This window comes from Pempheris klunzingeri, chromosome 4, assembly GCF_042242105.1.
Source record: "Pempheris klunzingeri isolate RE-2024b chromosome 4, fPemKlu1.hap1, whole genome shotgun sequence".
Lineage (NCBI taxonomy): Eukaryota > Metazoa > Chordata > Actinopteri > Acropomatiformes > Pempheridae > Pempheris > Pempheris klunzingeri.
In genome coordinates this window covers 15,565,161-15,587,385 of record NC_092015.1, presented here as the reverse complement: position 1 = coordinate 15,587,385, position 22,225 = coordinate 15,565,161, and the positions used below count along the sequence as shown (strand labels likewise).

The window sequence follows — 22,225 nt, the reverse complement described above, 5'->3', positions numbered from 1 at the left end:
TCATTAGAATAAAATGACATAAAAATAACATTATTTTCATGTTCTTTCACATCAGATTGAAGTACATTCCACTTTGCTGTCATGCGGCCTAATATAGCAGTTGTAACACGCAACACAGTCCCACCTTATAAAGGGAATCAAGACAGCAGATATTTAAACATTACACCATGAAACACAGAGTGCTCAACACTCAGATAATAAGAAGGTTGTCCTCCTTAAGCATAACACGCACGGTGGAGTTTCTCTGGTAAAGGTGTGATTTTGGTTTCTTATTATACACACAACTTGTCATTCATTTATTTTGGTATTAAATACAACATATATTAGTTTTGTGAAGTGTGCAGTTTCTTTGAATTAAACTTCTAAACACTAAAAAGGTTTCCACACGTTTTACACGGTGGTTAAAGCGACATCCAAAAACAAAAAGGAGCAGATATCACTTCTTTTAATTGTTTTTCATTGTTGCCTTTAATGGGTAGTTTTTACAGTGAAGGTACAGCCAGGACTCAAGAGACATGAGTGTGACCTGCAATAAAAGTTTTTTTTTTTTTTTTTTAAGCATTAATTCACATCTGATTAGTAATTCCAGTAAGACCTCTGTCACAGGGACCTGACTTTTAATCTAGTTTCTTTAGCACTGTAAACTGGGCTGAACTTAATTAAAGCTTTAAGGCATCACAGCACTTTTCAAGGGCACTGTGCATTACAAAAAGTTTCATTCCAATTCACTTTATTCAAAACTGTGGGCTCATTAACATTTTTAATTACATTTGAGATACATATTCAGTCCTCTTAGCCTAGAGGAGACAATAGCCAAAAAATTAATTTACATGTCCGTGTGTGTTTGGGTGCTGTGTTCTGTGTGCAAAAATTATACAGTCTCCACATTTTGTATCTTTGGTAGAATAGTTTTTAGATATTTGAATAGTCACCGTATAAAATATGTGATTTTGTCAGACAGATAAATCCAGAGATGATCCTCATTTTCTTCTTCCTCTGTTTTCACAGGACATGAGGAAACATGTGATGATGACTCTCTTGGACACAGAACAGTCGTATGTGGAGTCACTGCGCACTCTCATTCAGGTAACGCACACACATACACACAGCTCACTACAGATATTCTTGCATTCATAATAAGTGAGTAACATTCACTGACAGACACACGCTGCCTTACTGAGTGGTTTGCCATTACACACACGTGGACACACAAACACAAACACACACACAGAAACAAACACACTACAGATTGCCGAGGACATTAATAGCCAATGTAGGTAACAAGGGTATTATGTAATCCACTTATTGTCATTCATCCTGTCAGGCTAATCTGCTAACCCCATCACATCTCACTGTCATCAGCATTATCTGCCCACACACACACACACACACACTCTCTCACCCCTATATCTTACACCTATTTCTGTTCCAATTGCTAACCAACCTTTACCCTAAATATTAGCCACATCTCTCTCTCTGTTTCTCTCTTTCCTAGTCACATTCACACACACACACACACACACACACACACACACACACACACACACACACACACACACACACACCACACACACCACACACACTCACACTCACTCCTCACCTTCCCTACCAGTGATGCCCTGTTTCTATAACCTGTCACCATTTGGTGTGTGTGTGTGTGTGTGTGTGTGGGCGAACAATGTGTGTACTTGCATACATCTGTGTGTGTGGCCACAGAGTGAAAAATCCTGGTCTGTGTTCCCATGGCGACACAGGGAAAGTAAGTGTTACCACAGTGACTGCAGTGAAAGTGCAGATCCCTGAAGGAGGGTGTCAGATGTGGTTCAGCTGAGACAGCTCTACAGCAGCGCTGTCCAAAGTTGAAATTTGACTCTTTGCAGTTTCTTTTTGAGACTTAGGAAGGATTCTGTGAATAGATAGATTTGGTTTTTGTTTTTGATTTGTTTTTTGTGACACAGTTTTGTCAGATGAGGTTGGTCCAGATACCTGGTGTGGCTTAAAGAACTAATTAGAGCTGTACTAATCAACGTGTTTATAATAACAAAAGGTCAAATGTTTACATTTATGTGAAAGATGCGGCACATAGTGTCAACCCCACTTAACAGTAATTATCATTGACAATTGCATCTTTTGGCTCATTGCTTTGGTTTTATGTCTGCAAGTCAATGTTTTTGGTTGTCTGTCACTGCTTTCATTGTCTCCAGTGAACAGGCAGTTTTTCAGCAAAAAAGCACTAAAAACCCACCGTACATCACCTCTTTATCTGCACAGACACACAGAAAGGTTAGCTATCTGGTGACTGGACTGTGTTTCAGTGAAAGGGGAGCAAATATCGGACATTAACGAATGTGTATGAATATGAAAGAATGAGTCAGTCCTAAAATCATCATCACTACGCAAAAAAGAAAGGAGGGCATGATATACTGAAATGTAACTTTTTGTTGGTGAAAGCTGCCCAAATGGTAGCTAAAAAAAGTAGCTCAAACTATCCCTACCTGTGCAAGACAACTTTTTACCCACACAATTAAATAAAAAAAAAAAAAGCCAAAGTGGGCTGCTTGAAAGGCAGAGCAATCTCCATTCAGAAGTTCAGTAAACCAATGACATCTGAATGTCATTTTTAATCTACATAGGTCATATGTAGACATCCTGGGAATGAAACGCAGCTTAACATCAGACGTGAGATGTGTCTCTGTTCGACACTGTCACTTGACCCTTCATAAAGGTGCATTCACGCAACACTGACATCATCGGTTTGTACAGTAGGTGACTCAAGATGGCCTACATCCTCCACTCTCTTTGTCACCTACCTGACCTGACACTCTCCTCTCTGTGCTCCAGAAAAGAACGACGCTACTGTACAATGCAGGTTGAGACTGGCTAATGTGTTGACAAATTTTTAATTTTGATTCACTAAAAATTCTGTCAAATTTTTCTCTTGTGTTCATTTTTTGTGTGAATGACCTAAAGGTCTTTTATCATTTCTGGACAATTATAGTCACATCTTTAGAATTACAATTATATTTAAATAGATGCTTTTACCTTTTATAAGCTCTTGCATCTCTTTATCAAAATGCTGAATAGCTCCATTACAACCTGATGTTTACCTGTGAGGTAAAGTTAGCAGTTCTATGCAGTTACTCAGCTCTTATGTTGTATTTTTTCCAATAAGCCAAAGGAAGTACAAGCACAATCACTGCTGCTTTGAAATGTCTCAAATCCCTCTTTGTCCTAACTTGCATCAGGACAAATGTTTTAATCAGCAGTTTGGATTAATCATCAAATGTGTCATGAAGTCAGGCAGTGAGCCACCAAAGCTTCTGGAGACTCTGGGTCACATCTGTCTGAGTCCATTTTAGACAGTAAATCTCCAAATTTCTCTCAGCTTTTGACTCTGTGTGTGTGTGTGTGTGTGTGTGTTCATGAGGGAGTGTGTGTCAGAATCAGGCTTGTTAGAGGGAGAAGCAAAGAAGGATTAATGAGCATGAAATTATATGCAGACAAAGTTTTGATGCAATTACTTGAAAGCAGCTTAATCTCCTGCAAATCCACAACACAAAAGTAGCTCATTTAGACGATTTATCTGCTGTAACTAAGCCTAGCAGTTGGGCAAATCATCTTGGAGTTACCACAGGAAGGTCTTCTGTTTGTCTTAAATGAAAATGTGTGAAATTAGTAAAAGGAAAACACAATACAGCAATACAGACTAGTCTCAGATCAGAAACCACCATAGGGTTGGGTACAAGATTAAAATCCTCTATTCTTGTCTATGTAATTTTATGTCACAAAATCAATTTATATTGTATATTTTATAATGGAGTTTCTTGAAAATATAAAAAGCACGTCATCAGGTGGATTCAAAAATCATGTAGGAATCTAACGTGACTATAAATCAGTTCACAACTGGCTGGAAACAAAAATGTATGTATGCCTGAATATGTTCAACAGACCTGACATGTTGAGGGTTCACTGTCAGGAATAAGTGTGAAACTACCAAAAATAGAGGCATTGTTTTTTGTTTTTTTTAATATGTGCAGGGAGAATTGCATTGCAACAAAATATTCAAGGGATTTCCTAATAATAGTAACATGTTTGTAGCGACAGGAGAAGCAGTGGAGGGAAAAGGGACAACCTTTGTCCTATTTACATTTCATCTCTCCCTGTCATTCCTTCTTATCTCTTAGTTAACACACACACATTAGTAATTGAGAACATGATCATTACATGGTCATGTAGAAACATATTGAATATTTTGTTAGTGCTGAAATGTATGATTTATTTTTCAGTGTTCGGCTGTTGTTCAAGAAATAGTTACAGCACGTATCTCTCCCCAAAACCATAGATTGTGTTAAACCAACAAATACAAACAAAATGTTAATGAATGAACTTAGTGTCGGTTGGCAAATGGTTGGTCTTTGGACCAAGACGGGTGAGGCTGCTGCTTCCATTCGTAATGCTACGCTCAGCTAATGTACTTCAGGCACACTAAAATGTTGAACTCTTCCTTTAATTCAAAGTAAGCTCACCTGCTTTTTTCTGCTATCAACAGATGGAGTTCACTCAGTCAGTTGTCATTGTTAAGACATTGTTTAGTTCTCAAAGATCTCAGTGCTAGACATTATTTTAACAAATTCTGCCCCCTGATAGCCACATAAAGTTCCATCGCTGCTGGACGATGTTTGTATCCAACCTTGTGCATATTTAAGTGACTTGAAATAGTCAGTAAGTAACTGGTTGTCTCATCCCCACAGGGCTACATGCGTCCCCTCAAACAGCCGGACGGCGGCTCCATAGTGGATCCTCTGCTGGTGGACGAGATGTTTTACCAGATCCCAGAGATCCTGGAGCACCACGAGCACTTCCTGGAACAAGTCTCCAGTTGTGTCAGCCAATGGCACGACAGGCAGACCGTTGGCCACATCCTCATCCAATCAGTGAGTAGAGATGACGATACGTGCCATCTGTCCTCTCCTGGTTTCTGTGATAATAAAAACCAGACCAGAAACATGAATTTTTCAAATATTCTTAAAATTTCAATTTCTATTTTAGACTTCTGGAGATTCCTTAATGAAACTTTCACTTTTAACCTGTGTTTGAATGGATTCAGTATGAATTTGAGGATGTATTTCACTTTACTTTATTTTCCCTGACTTGTGACTATTGTGCACATGCGGACACTTAAAAAGAAACATGCTTACTTGTATGCATGGCAGAGAAAAGTCAGCTTTCTCCAGGAGAAATCTAGCTGGAGAAAGCAAGTTTTTCTAATCCTACCCCACTTAGGGAAAACAGGTTTCTCATTTACATGGCATTTAAGAAAGCAGGACAGCCAACTGTGAGCAGCTGATCTCCTCTTTGTGCTGTAGGAATGTATTCAGCATATGTTCGCATTGGTAGCTTCTGCATGTGACATGTAGGCTGACAGCGTGAGATGGTTAACCTCTGAGAGAAACAGTAAACCCTTTACTTCTCTAACAGCATGTGCCTTGGAAACAATAAAGCTGGTGGTATGTGAGAGAGACTTGGAAAATCCTCAGATTTTTGTTATAATGCGACAGAATAAATTGTAGTCGTACCTCCTCACACTAGAATGAGCAGTAACTAAGGAAAAGATATCCAGCCCACCGAAAAATATACCTCATTCTTCACACAGCAGAAACCATAAAACTCTTAAACACTGTTTTAAAGATGAAATGCACTTTGCTTCTCTGGGACAACTTTATTGTTTCTTATTGTCCCTGCAAGATAAGATAAGCACAATGTGATGGCCGGAATTTCAAATGAGGTTTAATAGCAGAAACATTAGCTCAGATATGTAAAACTGTGGTTTTCAAATATACATATAAGATATATTTAACTGTAGACCTGAGCTTGAATGAATAAACAGTCTTATTGACAGCAGGGCGGACTGAGGGGAAGCTTTTTTATTAAGACATGGTCTATAGTTGGCAACGCTAGTTTAATATTTTGTTTTCCCGCCGACCTCTTGGCGACCCATTAAAAATTTCCCATGACCCGAGGGTGGCTCTCAACGTAGACTTTGAAAACAGCGCTCTAAAACATCCGTGTGAGGCTAAATATAAGGTTTCAGTCTTTGAGAATGAAAGAGTAAAGGACGTCTTGTCTCGGTTAACTGTTTTACACTTTGATCACAACGAGTCAGGAATTCATCCTAGAGTCAGTTTTTTTTCAAAGACAGACCAATAGACCAGAATGCATTGTGGCTCCAGGCTTTGTTTTTTACTGAGTGGGAAAAACCCCTCACTCTCTTGCTATGTTAATGCTATTGTTGTCCCTCTCAGCAGCTCACAGCTTGAATGAATCTGTTTCACAAACTCTCACTAGAGACACAAACTGTCTCACAAGGGAAATGTGGGGAAATTCACTAAACTACTAACTGATAACAAGGAGATGATGCAGGTTGAGTAAAAGTTTCTGCACCAAAGAATGAAATCACCTCATTTTACAACACTTTCACACTTCCAGAGATAAATTCACAGATCCATTATATATAAACTGTTAAATGTTATATCCTCACATGGTTTTCCTTCTAAAGAAAAAGCTAGAATAGAAAAATATATTTGGGTGTGAATGGCTGCAGATGGAGCAGAAAAAATGGAAATGAATTTCTGTTTAGCTGAAGCTGTTTCACGTCCTCCACACAGCTCAGATTGCGCCTCCCTCCCCCTACTCCCTCCCAGCCTCACCCCTCCCTCTCGTCCTCTCTGCTGCAGCTCTTAGAGTTGCGGCGGGAAGTGCAGTCACAGGCCTCGTTGGCGCAGTAGGCAGCGCGTCAGTCTCATAATCTGAAGGTCGTGAGTTCGAGCCTCACACGGGGCAGATTGTTTTGTTCTGCCGCTTGCCGGCGACAGCAGCAGATGGTCTGGCAGATATGCTGTGTCACTGCTGCATGGCTGCATGCTTTGAACACACGTTTGTCTCAGGAGCAGCTCTACATTTATAGTTGTGTAAGATATCTTTACATTAAAAGAATTTGACGTCATTTGTGTTTTTAGACTAACTGTATTTCACATTTACCTTTTGTTACCTTTTATTTATATATCATTATTTTTACCTTGTGCAAAAATTACATGTCTGTAATGCAACTTATCCGGAGTTCTTAACCAAAGTTGCCTCCAAAAATAAGTTGCAGTGTTATTTGTGATGGATTATCATTTGGTTTGGATAAATTTGTAATATCATTATAAAATACAGAGTATCAGCCTGTGTCAGGGATAAAACTGAAATTCTGCACTTATTTTCACTGTCGTCTTTGGTGTTTTCACAGTTCAGCAACACCGAAAGTCCAAGGCTCGTTTTATTCATCCTTTAAACCCTGGAAATTTCAGTGCTCCCATCCTAATTAACCAATAGCAAATACATACCCAGAAGACAAAACCTTAAAAACATAGATAAAACCATCATCAACAACAAAACTATATTCCATAACAAAACCTCCTTTGTAAATGGGGGTAGGAGTAAAAGAATCATTCAAATAATCTAGTAAAAACTAGATAAACGATATAATAATCACCTTGATGGTAAAAAGGTTTGACACCTTAATAAAAGTTAAGAGTAGATCAGTCAGTAATATCTTTAAAGAAAAAGCTTTAACAGAGCAGTTAAAAAGGAAAATTGAGCTTCATCTGAATATGAAGTTGGGACAGATTCTGTCTGCTGTGACTAATTCTCTTGTTCTCCTCAGATGTTATTCCTCTTTGCTCTTATTGTTCCTCACAGACTGAGAAGAGGCAGCGTGGAGAGAATAGAGGACAATGGGAGATGGTTGATAAAAGTGAAAGAGGGACCGTTTATTTTATGAAAGGGTAGAAAGTTGATTACTCTCTGACGTTAAGTGAGGCGCTACATTTTACCTTATTCCTGTTATGTCTCTCTCTCTCTCCGTGTCTCTACTGCTTTTATCTATTTTTCTAAGCTCTCACTTCTTCTCTCTGTTCCCCTGCTCTCTATTTGTGAAAAGAAAGCAGGTCAGGTGAATTATCTTTGTGTGTTTGAGTGAAAGAACATAAATTCTCAATTCTTTTCCAAAGCCTGCCAAAACAATTGGTGATTAATAAGTCCTAACACCAAGGTTTTCGTAATCTCTTTTATGATAGGTCTCTTTTGCTGTTATTATGCTTTAATTACACAGTAACAAAATGCAACATGTGTCGAATGTTAGCTGATGAGCACATATGATTAGCTTGCATTGAATCAAAATAGCTATTTGGCAATCTGTATCAGTTGTTGTTCTTGACTTTTTAACCAAATGCCATAATCCTTCTAAATTAGGTATATTATAGGTATTATAGGGAATATTCACCCCGGAATCTGTAAAAGGTAAATAAGCTTGTGGCATCTACTTATGTTATTAACAGGTTTGGTCCTACAGTGTAATGATAATGATTTAAAAGTCATCACACAGTGCAAATAGTTTCACATACAGAAATGCAGCCAATTCTCACATAAGCAAGAACCACCAAGTTTGCTGGATAAACGACTGAAATAATTACTAAATTATCAACATTTTTGCAGATGTATTTTCTGTCAGTCAGCTAATCAGTCAATAGACTGATAGACTGACTGTTTCAGTGGCTGAAAACATTCTGTTTTTGTCACGCAATAATTACCCTTGTTTTACTAACAGGGTTGTGGTTTAATAACTAACGTAAATGTCCTCTTCCTCTTCTTTTCTCCAGTTCTCTAAAGAGACTCTAGCTAATATGTATTCAGCGTACATTGACAACTTTCTCAACGCCAAAGATGCTGTGAGGATTGCCAAGGAGGCCAAGCCAGCGTTTCACAAGTTTCTGGAGGTGAGTGTTGGACTGAGTCACAGGATGTCCTCTTTTGTCTGAGCCTGGAACACATAGAAATGAAATGTCCTCAGAGGAGTTTTTATGTTAGTGTGTGTGTGTGTGTGTGTGTGTGTGTGTGCGCGCGCTTCCTGTCTTGTCCATACAAATATTCCCATGAGTTTTTGTCTCTGGAAGAGAGACACTTGATTTTTCTTGCCTTGTAGTTACAGGACTTCAGGATCAATCTAATGAATCGAGAACTGTGTGTTTAGTTATGACTCTTTAAGTGATTTTACACACTTGATTAAAATTAATATGCACCTATCTGTCACTGACTTCAGACAAAATGTTTTGACATTATGGCTGAAACCTTCCTCTGCTCAGGAGATCTTGAGGATCTAAAACGCCCCATATAACTGTAATTGATTTTCTGTTTCAATACATGTATTATTCATCTTGCAGGGTCACTTCTTTTTCTGGAACTGATAGTAAGGAAAAATTATTGTCCGTGAAATACTCTACACACAGTCTCATTAATGCAGTGCAACTGGATAACCTGGGAATATTTTAGCAATGTGTCCAGTTAGATTTGGTAGAGCACTGTTGTTCACTTTCACACTGTGGTTTGCCATCAGAAATAAATTTATGGGAAAAACGGCACAACTGGCTGCTCAGATGCAAAAATAATCAGGAACCACAAAAACCTGTCATGTCCTCATTCTGCTCTCAGTTTTCAACCACATAGAGCTTCTTACTGGACGGGGTTGTTACAATGGAACGCCTTCGCCATCTTGTGGTGGAGACGTGAAGTGCAACACTGACATGATTTTCGAGTCATGTTACTTGGAGTTTTCTTTTCCTGAATCCGTTCTTTTCTCCCCTCTCTTTTATCCGCTGTCTCTGTCCTCCTCCCTCCTTCCTCTGTCCTCCTCCAACAGCAAAACATGCGCGAGAACAAGGAGAAACAGGCTCTGGGTGATCTGATGATTAAACCAGTCCAGAGGATTCCTCGATATGAGCTGCTGGTTAAGGTGAATTATTTCAAAATATAGCAGCTCGCTTTCTGCATGCGGCACAGTGGCCTCATCCTGTGTTATAAGGAGCTCAAGTAAATGAACATATTTGTGTTATTTGTTGAAGGACCTGCTCAAACACACCTCAGAGGATCACCCGGACCACTCGTACTTACTGGACGCGCAGAGGGACATCAAGCGATTGGCTGAAAAGATCAATAAGGGCCGTCGGTCTGCTGAGGAGGCAGAGAGGGAGGCCAGGGTCATCCAGGAGATTGAGGCGCACATAGAAGGCATTGAACATGTGAGATATTCATCACTATAAGGATAAACCTGTGTTCACAGCTGACATTTAGCCTCGTTTAATCATCTATTTGATTCCATCTTGAAAGAGTGAGACGACAGTTTACAGTTATTTTTTATGGTATGAAGTGATGATCACCTCTCTCTGTATGTGTGCGTTAGATTCTGAATCCCCAAAGGAAGTTCTTGAGACAGGAAATGGTCATGGAGGCGGTAAGAAGGCACTTCTAAATTGTAAAATAAGTCAAAGTAATAATAAATACGCAAACTGTACTATAATATATGTAATTGTTATATGGATGACTCATAAGTTAAGCTTGTCCTGTCCCCCTCTTCTCTCTGTAGAAGACAGTCGGTGGGAAGAAAGACCGTTCGCTCTTCCTCTTCAGTGATCTGATCATCTGCACCACACTCAAGAGGAAGTCTGGCTCATTAAGACGCAGCTCCATGAGCCTGTACGCAGCCCCCACACACACACACATGAACACAAACTCACACAAAAACAATGATAGAGGAAAACACACACACACACACACACTACCATAATACTGTTTCCAAACCACACTGCCCCCTGGTGTTGAACAACAGACATACAGACGATTTCTACAAGGTTTCTCTTAATATCTTCCTCTTCCTCTCCATCTTCCTTCTTGCCTCTCTTTCTGTCCGTCCTCTGCTGCTGTCTCATTTTCAGATACTCCGCTGCGAGTGTGATCGACACTTCCAGTAAATACAAGTTCCTGTGGAAGCTTCCCCTGGAGGAGGTGGAGGTGGTGAAAAGTAAGGCTCCATCTTTACATCACGTGCTGCTGGTGGCGTGAAACACACAGGCAGCTGCCATCCTGTCATGTTTGTCAGTTCTTCATGTGACTCCACTGTTGTTGTCGATGTTTAGTGTTTAGCATGATGGCAGTTCTTTACCTGAAAATGTCTTCATCAGGCTCCACTCAGGCAACAAACAAGGAGAGCATCCAGAAGATGATTAGTCGATTAGACGAGGATCTCAGCACTCTGGGCCAGATCAGCAAACTGTCTGAGACCCTCAGCTTCCCACACCAGGTACTGGGGACCAACACACACACACACACACACAAAGAGCAGCCACATGTTTTACACCATTAAGCACTTTGAATTGTCTCATGTCTGTATGGTGTGATACAAATTAACTTGGCTTGGTTTCTGTCTCTCACAGTCCCTCGATGAGGTAATAAAGGATCTGATGGCATCGGTGCACAGGGAGCTGTCAGAGAAGCAGTCTCTGGCCTTCAGTATGACCTTCCTGCCCACAAAGCTGGAGTTTACCACAGCCTCCGCCGAGAGCAGCTTCGTCTTCGAGTTCACCTCGCCTGACGCTCGTTCCAACTTTGAACAGGCCTTTGAAGAAGCCAAGAAGAAGCTCGGTCAGTGTCAAAGCCAAACACTGTTGACTGCAGTGTAGCTTGTTAGATACAGTTAATATTGTAAAATGGGGTTTTATTGAATTTTAATACTGTGATTCTAATGTTGTCATTAATTTTTCTGATTAGGATTCATTAGGCCTAGAACTGCTTTATGTAAGTGGCCTAATTGTCAATGTGTCATTGTGTTTAGCCATGAATAAGGACCAGTGGGACCCAGAGTTTCTAAAGGCCATTCCTATTATGAAGACACGAAGTGGAATGCAGGTGTGTGTGTGTGCGCATTTATTTAAATCAGTTGAGTTCATGTACAAACTCAAAAAGTAACCTCCACTCATATATTGTTTTTTTTTCTCCAGTTTTCATGTGCGTCTCCCAGCCACAGCTGTCCTGACAGTGGCTGTGAGGTGTGGGTGTGTAACAGTGATGGATATGTTGGACAGGTGAGAAGATAAAGTTAAAGTGCACTTTTGGTGACAACAAACTAAATTACAGAGGCGATCATAACTGTAAGGCTCATTATTCCACATGCTTTCTGGTGGACTTTCTGGTTTTCTCTCTCCAGGTGTGTCTGCTGAACATCAAAGATGAGCCCACAGTGGAGGCCTGTATCGCAGTCTGCTCAGCGAGGATCATATGTATTGCTGCTGTACCAGGACTCAAGGGAAGGTCAGTGCACACACATGAAGTTGCATGAACACCCTGAAATATGAACTTCATGAAAGGATAAAAGACAGTTAAGGCACAAAAGGTAAATGACCTCTTTCAGTTGTTGTTCAAAAGGCCTTTTTCATGCAAGATATTTTGACTTACCATAGCAGGAAGACATGAAATACATATAGTCAACGATGACTCATTTCCATCAAGTGACCCAGTGAGCCGTTTTCATCTGAGATCACTAAAAGCAACTCTAATGAGAGAGGAATGTAATGTGCTGGATATGAGATTTCAGCACATTCCCAACTTATGTATATTCTGTATCATTAACCAATCACTCTCTACCTCTTAGGGAGCGTGGATCAGAGCCCACACATGTCCCGTCCTCCGGGCCGCCTGGTCACACCCAGCAGCAGCTCCACATATCCATCTCTCATTCATCTCTGGAGCTGACGGAACAACCTACAGGTCAGTCCATAAAGGTTTTACAACACCGAAAGCAACAAGAGCTCCTGCTTTTAGACAATCTGGGTTGTAGCTGACAAACAGTGAGCTAATGTATGGTATGGTTTAGTATAATCCTATCCTGTCTAATTATTAGCCTTTATGCATTGCATTGACCTGTATTCACCTGTATATACTGCAATTTATGGTAAATATATATATGATCAACTGACCCTCTGATTGTTAACAGGACCAGGGGCAGAGCTTGTTCCTTTTGACAGTGATGACACTGATGACGAGGATTCACCCAGCCCTTCGTCCACCCTACAGAGTCAGGCCAGTCACTCTACCATATCGTCCAGCTATGGCAGTGAGTAAAAACACTCATATGCACACCAGTGGCATACATATTTATGCACTCTATATGCTTAAATACTCTTTCATTTCCTCCTCTAAGATGATGAGGGTCCAGGCTCCAAGGACATGGCCACAGAGACCACCAGCAGTGAGGAGGAGCAGGAGTTCCCAGTGGCAAGCTCATACGGAGCTCCGGGGATGTTGGGGCTTGGCGGAGGAGGCCGCACGCACACAGAGAGCCCCATGGACGGCCGCGCCATGCGCCGCTCCTCCCGGGGCTCATTCACCAGGGCAAGTCTGGAGGATCTGCTCAGTATCGACCCAGAGGCCTACCAAAGCTCAGTGTGGCTGGGCACTGAGGATGGATGGTGTGTGATGCACACACGCACACGCAGAAACAGGCAAACACATCATAAACCGAGGTTTTGAGACATAAAATGATTTGACCAGTGGCTCATGTCAGTATGGATATGAATTAACTATTCATTTTCTGTTTTCACATAGAAATAGCTGCTTTGCTTCTTGGTGTACTGATACCATCACCTAATACCCTATAATGCTTCTGTTTCCGTTAGCATCCACGTGTACCAGTCCTCGGACAACATCCGGAACCGTAAAAACAGCATGAAGATGCAACACTCAGCTTCCATACTCTGTGTGCTGTGAGTTTCCCTCTTGGCCCCTACTTTGTCTTTAAAAACAAAAACAATACTGGAATTTATGCTGTATTTGGCAACTAAAAAATGTGGAGTGATGGGAAATTGGTAGGAAAAAGGGATGAAAGTCATTTGATGCAGCTTGTTTTGTCTGTCTCAATTTTTGCAAAAATATATATTTTTGTATTATTAGTATTGTTTTCTTTTTCCTTGTATGCTTTACTTGTAAATTCTAATCTTCTTATTTTTCGGTTTGACATCCTTCCTCTTTCTGTGCTCCCTACAGGTATTTGGACAACAAAGTATTTGTGTCTTTGGCCAATGGAGAGGTGATGGTTTATCAGAGAGAAGCAGGTGAGATGAGGGTTGAACCACAGTGTTTTTATTCTATGCAAGATGCTCAGTTAGTCTGCACCTATTCAGAGTGAAGGTTCCTCAAATACTGATGACTTAAATTTCTCTTGCCTTTGTATAATCCCTCCTTAATCTCAATCTGCAGGTAGTTTCTGGGACCCTCAGTCCTCCCAGATGTTAGTTCTGGGCACGCCCAGTAGCCCTGTCACCAAAATGGTTCCCGTGGGAGGAAAGCTGTGGTGTGGCTCACAGAACAGAGTCCTTATTATCAACACAACTACTCTGGTACAGGAGGTAGGTGTAAGGATGCACGGATGTGTGTACAGGTGAGAAAATGACGAGGCTGACGGACCAATCAGTTGTGTAACACTCCTTCCCGCCTTGTCTCTTCCTCCTTCAGCACTGTTTCCAGGTGGGCACAGACAGCAGTCGGTGTGTGACGTGCATGGTGGCATACGGTCAGGGTGTGTGGTTGGCGTTACAGGGCAGTGCACATGTCAAACTGTACCACGCTCAGACCTTGGAAAACCTGACAGAGGTGGACGTGGCGCCTGCTGTGCATAAGATGCTTGCAGGTAAACAAACCTACATACTCCTTATTCTGCAGCTCAGATGCAGGAGCTTTTTCCTTAATTTCTTTCTCTAGAATCCACATTTTTGTATAACTCAATACCCTGTCCTCTCTATGCTTCCTAAATTTTTATCCCCGCTTAACTCCATCTCTCTCTCCACCACTGTTTCTCCCCTGACCTCTGTCCCATTTGCTCTTTTCTTTCTCTCCATTCAGGTGCGGATGCAATCATCAGACAGCACAAGGCCGCCTGTCTGAGAATCACAGCTTTGCTGGCCTGTAAGGATCTGCTGTGGATTGGCACCAGTGCAGGTAAAAACACACTTTTTAGTCTAAGATATCTCAAATACATTAACCTGATATTTAAATCGAATCTTGTTAAGCTAAATACATCACATGCATTACAAATGTTGTATGGTATATGTGATACTTTATGTTTAGTTCTGCTCAGGACATTGACGTTTTTATTTTGAATATTAAAAATTGGTGAAAGTATAAAATTGCCTTAAATCGCTTACTTTTGAAAATATCAGAGATGTTTTTTGTTAAAATTGTTTAAAAAAACAAAAATGACAAGACTTTCATATATTGCCTTGTTGGCAGCAATTGTGTACATTGCCTGTAAGAAAGTAACTCAGTAAAACTTCATGAAGCACCTGTGGTTACAGGTAGTAAAAAAGAAAAGCATACAGCAAAAAACATTCAGAAATACATACAAACTCGATGCCTATGTGAACACTGAAGGCGTCCAGCAACCAGGCATCACCCAGAACGCATCCTTTAAATTATAGAAAAGCCATCCTATAAAAAACAGACTCAGCTGATCTAATCAGAGGGGGGAGGTTGGCCCAAAGTCTGGGTGCAAGAACAGCAAAGGAGCAGTAAACTCTGGCATGCAGATTAGCCAACAGGTTTTGGTAGGATGACCTATGGTAAGTGACCACTCAGTAGTGTAAGGACTTAGTAGCTCAGAAATGCAGGCAGGAGCTAATCCATGTAGTGACTTACAAGTGATTAAAAGAATCTTCAGCTTAAGCCTGAACCGTAGTTGCAGAGCAGCTAGAATAGGAGTGATGTGAGATCTATGGCCAGTCCCGGTTAAAAGCCCAACTGTTAATTTTATACAAGCTGAAGAAGCACCAAGGCAGCTTGACTAAGGCAAGTAAGAAAGGCATTGCAGATATCAAAATGGGAAAAAATGTGTGAATGATGTGTTCTGAGTCAAAAAGCACTAAGAATGGCCTGATTTTTGTGTCTCTGATTTGAAAAAAAGACATGACAGTTGAAACCTGTGCGTTGACCTGATATTTGAGAGTGAGCTACGAACCTGGGAGTTGTCCTTGTAACAATTGGTACAAGGGAAGCATATAAAGAGAGAAAAGAATTGGACCAAGAATTGACCCCTGGGGCACCCCATAGAACAGTGGTGTTCTCCAGCATTAGCCAGCACAAGGATGTCATTAACAAGGTTTTAGTACTGTGCTTTTGTTAAATATAGTATTCCCTTCAACAACCTGAAGGAGCTTTGTAGTTACACGTTTACTTTGGAAGTGAACAGTAATTTAGAACTAAGTCTAAAATTGTGGAGTCTGAACTGGAATGTAACATAGATCATTTTTCATTGGATTGAAAAAGAGCACATTTTAAGCTAGTGTTCCTCTACAGGGGTGGTCCTTACACTGGTGATCCCAGCCGTGAGCTCAGGAACTGTGGCAGGGACGCTGAAACCCCCCATGGCACCGATGGGCTCAGCTCACGGACACACGGGCCACGTTCGTTTCCTGACATCAATCGAGCTACCAGAAGGCTTTGACATGAACTTCCCTCCCACAGCGACTGACTCCACAGGTAGTTATTGTTTTTCATGCGCACTCTTGTCTACTTCTGAAGAAGCAGAGAAAGTTAAATGTTACACCTGAATTGAATCAACTACGTTTCATCTCGTAAGTTTTAGCTTCACTTGTGCTTTCCTTCAAGCTCTGATAGTTTCCTTCTGTCTTCTAGGCAACCAATCGCAGAGCGGCAGCACAGTTGACGGAAACCTCCAAAGGCGTGACTCCGTACGCCGCAGAGCTTCTGCCCACATCCCTCCAAAAACCAACCATCTAGTAATTTCAGGTGGCGATGGCTATGAGGACTTTAGGCTGACCAATAGCAGTGAAACAGTTGGACGAGATGACAGTACCAACCATCTTTTGCTTTGGAGGGTCTGAGACAATTGACCCCGGTTTGAACAACTCAGCCCAAAACCCCTCTAGCTGAGAACGACACTCGTGTCCTTTTCCACTTTTTGGTGTTGTTGTTTCGGTCTTCTGCTCAGTCCACTAGTCTCTATGTGCATAAAATGGCTGTCAGCTCCCTCCTGGACTTACTAATGAATATGATCACTTCAAGCCCAGTTTTCTTGTGTTAATGTTTCTGATGGTGTGCGTTGGTCCACATTGATTGGTGTCTGTGCGTGTGCATTTCGTTTTTTTGGCACCTGCGAGTATTACCCTCACACATGGATGTGTGTTTAAACTGAGAACAAGTGAAGAAGTAAGACGTAAGAGGACCTGGACTCTGCAGGATGTCATCACACGGGAGGTTGATATTTAAGTGAAATAAGACATAAGTCAAGCATGTCCTTTGACATTTTGTCTGTTTTGTGAACTTGGACATCAACCCCCTTTACTCCATCATCACTTCATCTTAGCCTGAACTGTCAGACAAAATGCCTCCTGCTGATCAGAGGTAAATGTCATGTAAAAAAATATGGATATCAATGAGTGGAAACTAAGTAAAGCATACTCTCACAGGCTGTAGTTTGATGGATATTCTGAATTCGGCGTTTGCGTCGATTCCCACAGTGAGAGTTCAAGCTTAGCAGAATGGTTCATTTCACGTCTGTGAGCTTTTAAAGGAGAGAAAAAGTATTTAGCTCCTTATAAACGTGATTTGCCAGATCTGGACAACAACACCTAATTGCAGAGCTGAAATCGGTTATTTCTGGTCATAGTAGAGTTATAGGTGTGAGACTGCTAAAATCATCTTTTCTCCTGTACAGGGAGAGTGAAAAAGAGTATCATTTAAGTGCAATATGAGGCAAGAGTATCTAACAAGACACATTCACACGGTAACACACACATTAATGCACAGCCTTCACTCACTGAATCTGAAGATTTTGTGAAAAACATGAATGTGTGTTTTCCACAGATAATCACCTTGTATCTGATTTTCATATTTCATTTTTGCTGCCAGTTTAAGATGAGATGAACGTAGATGATGCCCACTACTGGAGTTGAACAGTAAAATAGTGCATTGGAGACATTCCTCTGACTATGCTAAAGCCTTGTATGTGTTAAGTTTTGACATTAAGGGATCTGAAAAGATTTCTTTTGCCATGAAATTTCGGTTTGTTGAGCGGAAATCAGGGGCGGATGTTGCTGATTTCTATAGCGGACTCTTTGAAGATGTCGCTAAGCTGTGGTAGCAGATAACAATAGTTATGTACAGTATTTATGGTTTTGATTTTAGCGCCTTCTTTTAAAGCACTTAATTTATAGAAGATGTAGCTTTCACTTTTTCTTTTTTAAGTTGAAGAACAAGGAGTTCCTGGCTTGATTACCGGAGTAGATTAACACAGTTGGGTTGAGGCAGACGGACGCACACAGTGGTGGTGTAACAATACAGTCCACTCATGGTTTCTTAGTTCATGTTTGGGAGTTGTATGACTCGGACCCAGAGAGGAGAGATTTTGGAAATCTTTTTTTTGTCTCTGCTCATCTATTAACCGTTAGTGGCCAAAACACCCAGACTGCAAGTCAGTCCCAAAATTCAAATCACATTCTATCCGAACACAGTCACTCTTGTTATGTCACCTGTTTGGGTGCCAAATGCGAATATCTGCATAATATTTTAATTTTTCATCTCCACAGCACACACTGTGGCATTTTTGTTACAGGAAGTGTAGTGCTAAGATGTATCATTGCACCCCTAATGCACAAGCCCACACAAACAATGATTCCAGTATTGATTATTGGACAACAACATGCATGTGGTTTGTTAGTGAGTCAAGAGAGCGCACAGACTCTGAGTGGGTCAGAGGGACAAATGCTGAGCACCTGCACGTGCCTTCAGAAGGCTAAAAGTTAAGCCATTAAACACACTCGCAGATATACACACACACACACACTCTCACATATATACACACACACACACACAGTGAAAGGTCGGCTCTCCCTCGTCCTGCAGCAGATATCTGGGGAAGTGAAGGTTAACAATGACGTGTCCTTACACACACACACACACACACACACACGTTAGCCTCAGGCTTTGGGGTTAAGAAGTGATTGTCCTTAAACCCTCCAAGCTTAGAAAACCTCATTGCACTTTGCCGGCCATCTGGGCACTTCACCTCAGATTTCCCACTTCACGCATTCACATTAGGTGAACTCTCTCACTGTGAGAGCGGCTAACAGTTAAGAGGATTGGTTGGTGATTGTGATAGCTGCTAAGTAGTTAGTGAGCTCTTTGCCTCTGTAACTGTAAAAACTGTGTGTATGTGCGTCCCCCACAAGTGCTGTTATTCAGTTAAACGTAAAAAAGGAGCTTGTTTGTCACTTTGAGGCAAAGTACCTGTCGGCATCAGAGTGGGACAGATGGTTTGACATTTTGTGAAATAATCGTATTCGATGTCTTGTTGAGAGTCACGTAGTTTAGCTTAGCATAAAGACTGAAAACAGGGGGAAACAGCTAGCCTAGCTCTGTCCAAAGGTACAAAAATGAAAATCTGCATAACGAATAACCTCACCAATCAACACATTTCATCTCATTTGTTTATTTTTTACAAAAGCTGATGGTAAAGTGAGTTATAATGTCTCGTCTGCTGGTAGGTGAATATTTTGTTTTTACCATGCTAGCTGTTTCCAGTCTTTGTGCTAAGCTAACCTAACCAACTGCTGGTTGTAGCTTCACATTTAAAGAACAAAGGTGAGAGTGGTATTAATCTGCTATCTAACCAAAAGCAAAAAAAAGTGACTATTTGCCCAAAATGTTCAATTATTCCTTTAATGTCCTCTTAATGTTATGGTAGCAGATGTGTTTTCTATGGTCTGTATGATTCACAACAAAATTAATATTTGTGCTCTCAGTGCCAAGTTACCAATGAAAATGCTGTATATCTATAATGGCTGTAGAGCAGCGGAGAGCTCCCTGCAGGATGGAGTCAGTAGATATTTCCCATGAACAGTGACAAGTTGTGGGTTTTTAGAGGAACATCTATGTGTAATATCTCTGCTGGTACCAGCGCTTTTGGCGTTCCTAAAACTGTGAGTTAGGCACCAAAAAAAGGGGTCACTTGATGGTAGGTCCCCAGCTCATTGAGTTTTTATTAGTGTGTTTCCCACCTCTGGGGATTCTGGGTAAAACATAATTACTTAACGTCCTGTGCTGAAAACAGTTCTACAATTTCATTTGATGGCTCTTCTTCATGGTTGGAGAACTTTCACTGAAAAATATTTGCCTTAAGAATATACTTTTTTTTAAAATGGTAGTCACATATATATTAATGACTGAACAATCATACTTTCAGCAGTTGCATTTTAGGTTTTGAACCCAGTGTGTTGACTTAGACTCTCCTTATTTTACAGACATACAAGCACACAAGCACAAACACGGCTTAGACATGAAGTAAAAGTCAATGATCAGGATTGCGAGAGTGAAGTATGTTGTGTGCCAGTTAAAGAAACAAAAGATTTACACTTAATCTTTCACCATCACATCAGACTCATCCTGTCATCACTGTAACTCTCAACAACTTGTAAGTAACCTCCTCATGCCCGTATGTGAAAGACGTCTTTATTGTTGTAAATATTGGTATATAATGCCTTTTTTTCTGTAAATAGTGCACCCACGGTCCTCAATTGTTGATATGAATCTAATGGCATATTTTTATATATTTGTGTAAGGTTTGTTTTTGTTTGTATTTTTTTCCCTTCCTCTCTGGCATGCGCTGTCAGTGACGTTTAAATTATGACTGTCGTAGATCTTTCCAAAAGAAGACAAGATGGCCTCTGTTGTTGCCAGGGTGACTGAAAGATAAAGTTTTGGCATTGATGTTTTCATGTTGGCTCCGAGGCGTGTGTCGGCGGACGTCGACAGGAAGGAGAACAACCTGCTCATGACTCTGTTGATCTCTGGCTCTGGTTGACATCTTGCAGTTGTCACGGTTACCGTCTATCGGAGTTACCTCTTGTATGTAGCTGTTCTTGTTTTGTCACTGTGGGTTCTTCTTTGTAATTAAATCAGTTCACTGGTGCCAGTTTGTGCTTGTTCTTCCTTCAGGTGTGGCTGTCCTAACATTCACAACATGTAAAGACAGTTTACACGCACATCAGTGGCACGGGGGTCAGTCTTATCCTGTTCTGATCACATTTTCAGTCAACATAACCTGAAGACAAGATCAGTAACATAGATAAGGCGTTTACATGCCACTACATTCAGGAGGCATATTCAGGTTTCTCTAAACTGGGACACCACGGCCTATCTGGCTTTCCCCAGAGTACGATGTTTATATTTATGTGCACCTCAAATGCTCACTTTCACTTAGAGCTGAAAATATTAGTCAAATCATCAACAGAAAATGAATCTGGAATTCATCGGAAGCTTGTTTCACTATTTTCTAAATAGCCAATTGACTCCTGATGAGCTGTTGCAGGCAGTGACACCAGTTCTGTGAACATTTTCATTAAACTGGTAGCAGGAAATCAAAGTAAGACACAAGGTTTTGTAATCAGTAATTTACACAATCTTGGAGGAAAAAAATTCCTCAGACTGACTAACACACAAGTCAGCACTGTAGTTTAAACCAGCACGCTTCAGTGTCACTCCACTATTCATTTTGCTTTAACCCACTGACCCACAATGAAGTGTATTGTGATATGATAGCCCTGCAGTATATAGAGGGAAAACTGTATGAATGCAGGCCATTCAGGACACACGCACAAGTACAAATGTTCGTCCTGTCTCCCCCCATGAACACACACACACACACACACGAGTTGTAGCCCACTTCCATCGACACACAGTATTCAAATGATGCAGTAAACAGTGAGGATCTGTGGGATGAATGAAAGGGGCAGTAAAGACAGCAGCACAGAGATTCATCTATGACTGACATGAATGACTGATTGATATTGTGAGCCATTGACTCACACTGACTCACTGGTAGAACCCGGTGAAAGAATGAGGGAATGGAAATCTTCGACATTCACTGGCATCAGATTTACAATACTGTGCTTGGAAATGCTCTTTTTTTAAAATTAAAATCTTGCATAGTACTGTAAGTGTCAAACACATGACCCCAGGCTGCTCTTGAAGGTCCCCGAGTATAAGAATATAAATATTCCTCTAAAAACAATGAAGTTCACACATCTTATCTGCATTAAAGGAACCACTTTTGCCTTCAGCACTATGACAGAGGTCCTCACTCAATTTAACTACTAAAATAAAAGTTTTTTACTAATAGAACCTCACAAAAACAACATTTAAAAACCATATTATTAGAAATAATGGATAAATGCAACCAAATAATCACCTGACAGCTTGGAATACACAACTTAGAGACACAAAGCGAAAGGGTTTAGCCCAAAACCTGGTATATGGGAGCACGGGGACAGATTATTCCGGTCATATT

The 22,225-nt window shown here is 40.8% G+C and overlaps 1 protein-coding gene and 1 non-coding gene across 2 annotated transcripts in view; both read left to right on the top strand.

Annotated features, from left to right (window-relative positions):
* Positions 1 to 16,943, top strand: part of LOC139200263 (rho guanine nucleotide exchange factor 17-like) — a 58,896-nt gene extending 41,953 nt beyond the window's left edge. The window contains exons 3-25 of the mRNA XM_070829520.1: positions 1,009 to 1,086; positions 4,752 to 4,934; positions 8,700 to 8,816; positions 9,737 to 9,829; positions 9,939 to 10,115; positions 10,277 to 10,327; positions 10,460 to 10,569; positions 10,809 to 10,894; positions 11,055 to 11,173; positions 11,307 to 11,514; positions 11,705 to 11,778; positions 11,871 to 11,954; positions 12,077 to 12,180; positions 12,521 to 12,636; positions 12,863 to 12,982; positions 13,070 to 13,337; positions 13,545 to 13,631; positions 13,912 to 13,979; positions 14,125 to 14,273; positions 14,380 to 14,554; positions 14,767 to 14,862; positions 16,216 to 16,398; positions 16,555 to 16,943. Coding sequence (XP_070685621.1) covers positions 1,009 to 1,086; positions 4,752 to 4,934; positions 8,700 to 8,816; positions 9,737 to 9,829; positions 9,939 to 10,115; positions 10,277 to 10,327; positions 10,460 to 10,569; positions 10,809 to 10,894; positions 11,055 to 11,173; positions 11,307 to 11,514; positions 11,705 to 11,778; positions 11,871 to 11,954; positions 12,077 to 12,180; positions 12,521 to 12,636; positions 12,863 to 12,982; positions 13,070 to 13,337; positions 13,545 to 13,631; positions 13,912 to 13,979; positions 14,125 to 14,273; positions 14,380 to 14,554; positions 14,767 to 14,862; positions 16,216 to 16,398; positions 16,555 to 16,763 — 2,955 coding nt within the window. The 3' untranslated portion in view covers positions 16,764 to 16,943. The remainder of the gene's footprint in view (positions 1 to 1,008; positions 1,087 to 4,751; positions 4,935 to 8,699; positions 8,817 to 9,736; positions 9,830 to 9,938; positions 10,116 to 10,276; positions 10,328 to 10,459; positions 10,570 to 10,808; positions 10,895 to 11,054; positions 11,174 to 11,306; positions 11,515 to 11,704; positions 11,779 to 11,870; positions 11,955 to 12,076; positions 12,181 to 12,520; positions 12,637 to 12,862; positions 12,983 to 13,069; positions 13,338 to 13,544; positions 13,632 to 13,911; positions 13,980 to 14,124; positions 14,274 to 14,379; positions 14,555 to 14,766; positions 14,863 to 16,215; positions 16,399 to 16,554) is intronic.
* On the top strand, positions 6,768 to 6,840 carry trnam-cau (transfer RNA methionine (anticodon CAU)). Its single transcript has one exon. It is a non-coding gene; the product is annotated as a tRNA-Met (tRNA).
* Positions 16,944 to 22,225: the final 5,282 nt, after the last annotated feature.